This window comes from Rhagoletis pomonella, unplaced genomic scaffold (genome assembly GCF_013731165.1).
Source record: "Rhagoletis pomonella isolate Grant_MI unplaced genomic scaffold, Rhpom_1.0 Rhpom_scaffold_00004, whole genome shotgun sequence".
NCBI lineage: Eukaryota > Metazoa > Arthropoda > Insecta > Diptera > Tephritidae > Rhagoletis > Rhagoletis pomonella.
In genome coordinates, this window is record NW_023458558.1 from 70,808,964 (window position 1) to 70,813,374 (window position 4,411).

General features: G+C 35.8%; 1 protein-coding gene across 1 annotated transcript; it reads right to left on the minus strand.

Moving 5' to 3' along the window:
- On the minus strand, positions 1 to 1,179 carry LOC118738059 (28S ribosomal protein S2, mitochondrial). Its single transcript, XM_036468956.1, has 2 exons — positions 1,002 to 1,179; positions 1 to 945 (listed from the first exon to the last, which is right to left on the minus strand). Exons 1-2 carry the CDS (start codon positions 1,024 to 1,026, stop codon positions 176 to 178), a joined length of 795 nt encoding a protein of 264 aa, XP_036324849.1. The 5' UTR covers positions 1,027 to 1,179; the 3' UTR covers positions 1 to 175.
- Between the last annotated feature and the right edge of the window lie 3,232 nt (positions 1,180 to 4,411).

Below are 4,411 nucleotides of genomic sequence, written 5' to 3' on the forward strand. Positions count from 1 at the left end.
TGAATTGTACAAGATTGATTTTAATTAACGTCTGTGTAGTACTATTTTCTTTAGCTATAAATTGCACGAAAAGTGGTTTAATAAATGTAAGTTTTCTTTTAAGCATAAAAAAAAAACATTTTATTGCCTTTTGCAACAAGAACTTATATACTTATTAATTTTGGTTGGCATGTTGTTATACCGTCGATTCAACGTTACCGCCGTCTACAGTTTCTCCAAGAAGCTCGCGTCGTTTCGCCTTGCCTCGTTGTATGGCTGCTTTGAAAAGATTACAGTATAATTCAACAGCGGCTGGCGAGTCATCGTTACCTGGCACCGGATATGTGATCAAATTGGGATTGCTATTACTGTCCACAATACCAATAGTGGGTATAGCCATTTTCGCTGCATCTTGCACTGCTACATGCTGCGTCAATATATTATTTTGGGTATTCAAAAAGATACACAAATCTGGCAAACGGGTTACTGCTCCAAACTGTACATTAGCATTAGTGAAAATACCCCCTCGCCAGAAACGGGTGTGTGAAAATTCACCCGCTTCCATAGCTTTTTTGTCTACCAGATGTGCATTGAGGGCATTTCGATTAAAAAATAATATAATGCCATCTCGGAAAGCAATATGCGCAGCTATATTCAGAGCATCACGTAGATGTGAAACTGTTATATCCAAATCAAAGATAAGATGGCCCAGGCGACTGCCATATATGTAAAGGCGCATTCGGTCGTCCAATGATCCCTCTTTATGACCATAGTGTACTCGTGCATTGAAAAGATCACGTACGGTAAACAGATTATGGACTTGGAAATAGTCAGGGTGCTTCAGAATACGATCCTCGATATCGGCGATGTTTTCAGGTTCTGTGGCGGTTGCATCTGCTGCATTTTGAGTTTGTTGAAAGCGCTTTGGAATGGCACAAGCATTGCGCAAGTTTAAAAAAGGTGTAGCTATAAATAAAGTATTGTTTAATTCAGCTTTTTAATGTAATTAGTTACAAATTTACCAGATTTTAATGAGTTTTGTAACATCTTGGCCTGTTTTCGCTTATAACCCAACTTGCTGGAAAACACAGCGCCTTTGACGCAAAACAGCTGTTTAAAAAATAGGTTGCCAGAAGTGTAGTTTTTGTGGAAAAAAGATAAAAAGACCTCACATATACCATGAACGAAAGACACAAGATCACGCTGGAAGGAAAAAACGAAAAAAGTTATTTTCTAGCTGCCGAAATCTCGACGCCATCTTTGTTGTAAGAAGTAAACAACGAAGAGAACGGAGAAAACCGCGAAATTGTTGAACGCATGAAAAATCATTTTTATTATGCAAATTCTTCTATAAATCATGCCGTTACTTTTAAACTTTTTTCCTAAATGCGATTCTAACGGGCTAGTCTCCAGCCCGCGTGATCTTGTCTTTTTGGTTCATGACCTATACTACGTTTATACGCACGTATTATTTGCAAATAACAATTTGCAAAATGGTAAACTTTGCCGTATAAACGCTGAGTTAATTTTTTATTTGCAAATAACTAAATCACGCAAATAAGTATTGATTAGTGGTACTATTGGCAAATAAGCGCAAGACGCCGCGATTCTAAGGTTTATTTTCTTTTTTGATGATAATTTTTTTGGCTTTTTATAATCAAGACGTTACCATTTTTAACTTTATTTTCTTTTGCGATGGTCATATTATTGCCTTTTCATAATCAAGCAATATTAAAAAAGAATTTTTCACCATCGAATATGTTAGCAACCCTGGTAGTTGCTAAAAGTGGCAACGTCGCGAATAAGAACTGCAACCAACTTTGCTATGTTTTTCTCGTCGGCCATTAAGCTGAAATTAGTCGAGAACGCAGAACGTATACTTAAACGCAGTCTGTATACGCAGAATTTTGTCGATTACTGGAGCCCTCAGTGTTGCTTACTACACTGTTGCCACTCATCAATGCATTTTCATAAACTAACCCTTTCAACTACAATTTTTCGTGCTATAATAGATTTTAGCTAAATATAAACTACTTAGTTTTCAACAAAAACCTTATTCAATAGTAAATTTCAAATATTTTAAACATATTTTGAATAGGAACTTATATCTTTTTTACCATCTGTAAAACTGACGAAGTGGCAACCATCTAAAGAAGGAGAAATCAGCTGACACGGAAAAATCTAAATTCCGCAGATTTCTGCGCTACGGGCTACAACTACAGAAAAATTCTGCGGAGTTGAGTTTTCATTTACATGGCGCTTTGGTAAGACAGATCGTGTCAGCTGACTCGGGTTTACGTACCGGTAGGTTTACGTTCTTGACTAATTTCAGCTTAACTGGTTTTGAGAAAAAAGTTTGCGAAAGCGGGTTCGTCAGCTGAGCGTTTGTTTACATAACAAGCACCACTATTTTACACGTTTATTCAAGTAAAGAAGAGTTAATTCAACATGACAACACATTTCAAAGCATTTTGTTGCATCATTTTACCTAAATTGTGCGTTTAAAGTGGCTGACAATAATTTTGGCTAATCTTGGTTTTCGTTGTTTTCTTTGCTTTGTTTACTTTTCGCTCGTTTTCCAGTGAAACAAGGTGGCGTAGAACCCGCTAAAAAATCGACTTTTTTTACTCTCTTGTTCTTACGTGATCTTGTGTCTTTCGTTCATGTGTTGATACGCTAAAATAGAGGGACTACATGTTCCAATGAGGAATTCAATGATATCGAGTGGGATGCATATAATACATTTTTTCATATGAAAAATTTTGGGGAGATACTAGGTTCGTATAGTAACCAATAGTCAGTACTTTGTACTGGAACTGGAAAAGAATACTGGAAAAGTGTATGATAACCTAAAAAATTTGCAGGAGAGCACCATGAACGAAAGATACAAGATCAAGCGGGAAGGAAAGAACGAAAAAAGTTATTTTCTAGCTGCCGAAATCTCGACGCCATCTTTGTTGTAAGAAGTAAACAACGAAGAGAACGGAGAAAACCGCGAAATTGTTGAACGCATGAAAAATCATTTTTATTATGCAAATTCTTCTATAAATAATGCCGTTGTGTTAAATTATTCTTTATTTTATCACAAGCGAAAATGAAGAAAATTGCAGTTAAAAGCCACCACCAAATTGTAAACAACGAAGAAATGTAAACAAACGGCTAATGTCAAAATCGTTCAACTTTTTTCCTAAATGCGATTCTAACGGGCTAGTTTCCTGCCCGCGTGATCTTGTCTTTTTGGTTCATGGGAGAGCACTGAATCGAGAGCGTAACAACAAGGGAGAGCTGCGAATTCTTGCTAGTGAAATTTCTACTAGCAGAAATTAGCTAGCAGAAGAAGAAGAATAAATTTCAAAAGCCGCCATTTGTTGAATTGGTTTAGCACAAATAAAAGTAAAGTGAGTGGAAATCAAAATATTAATGATGTACTGGACTTTATTAGTGCTTGTGTGTAAAGCAAAGAGTGTAAAAGTGATTTATAAATAGTAAAATGTTTACAGCAGATTGTCAAAACGGTGCAACAACTATTCACTTGCAAGTTTTTACTAGTTTTGTGTTCAATAACTTCTTCTGCTAGTTTTCTTTTCATCTAAATTTTAAGGCCTGTATGCAGCTCTGAAGAAAACGGTCAAGAAAAATTTGCCATTATTTCGGGTGTGCGTCCAAGGAATTTTGACATCTGATACTTCACCAGCCTGTTGCCTCACTCTTTCCTCAAGAAATAATGGAACGGGTATATATTTCTGTTGCAATCCTGGGTTGCCTTGTGCTCCTTTTTCACAAAAAACTTTAGAAAACCGTAGTAGAAAGCGTAGCAAATTTCTTAAAAACTGCGTACTGCCTCAAGAAAATTTTACACAAGAAAATTTCTTAGGCATTTCTTGTACGTCATTTTGTATGGAATTTTTGCTTTTCTTGGGAACTGCATACAGGCCTTTATGCAGCGTTTTTCCTGCATTTAAAATGCAACATTTAGCACTTTCGAACATATGTTTTCGAAGAGCGTTCATGCTATAGCATTTAGCAAATGTACATTTACGCGAGTTCGAAATCGTATGCTTTTGACAAACAGCCCTGTTTCAGTCTCTTATTTAGATGCGTATATATTACGATCAATTCTCACGCAGAAGATAATGTGCAAAAACCCTACTGAAAAGGAAAAAATAAATTTTAAACCAAAAATTCAATACAAAAACTTGAATTGTTTTAACCATAAACGAACATTTGTTTGTGTATATATTTATTTGTCGGTGCATTCAATTAAAATTTCCTCACTTAATTAGGAAACAAACCAAACAGAGTTGATCACAAATTGATCCAGATTTCTATCAGTATCAAATCGATGTTGAATTTGCTAAACTTTTCTTTATCCAAATATGTAATGCAAAATAAAAGAAATCTCGATCGGCGATCACTGAAACGCAGCTAGCAA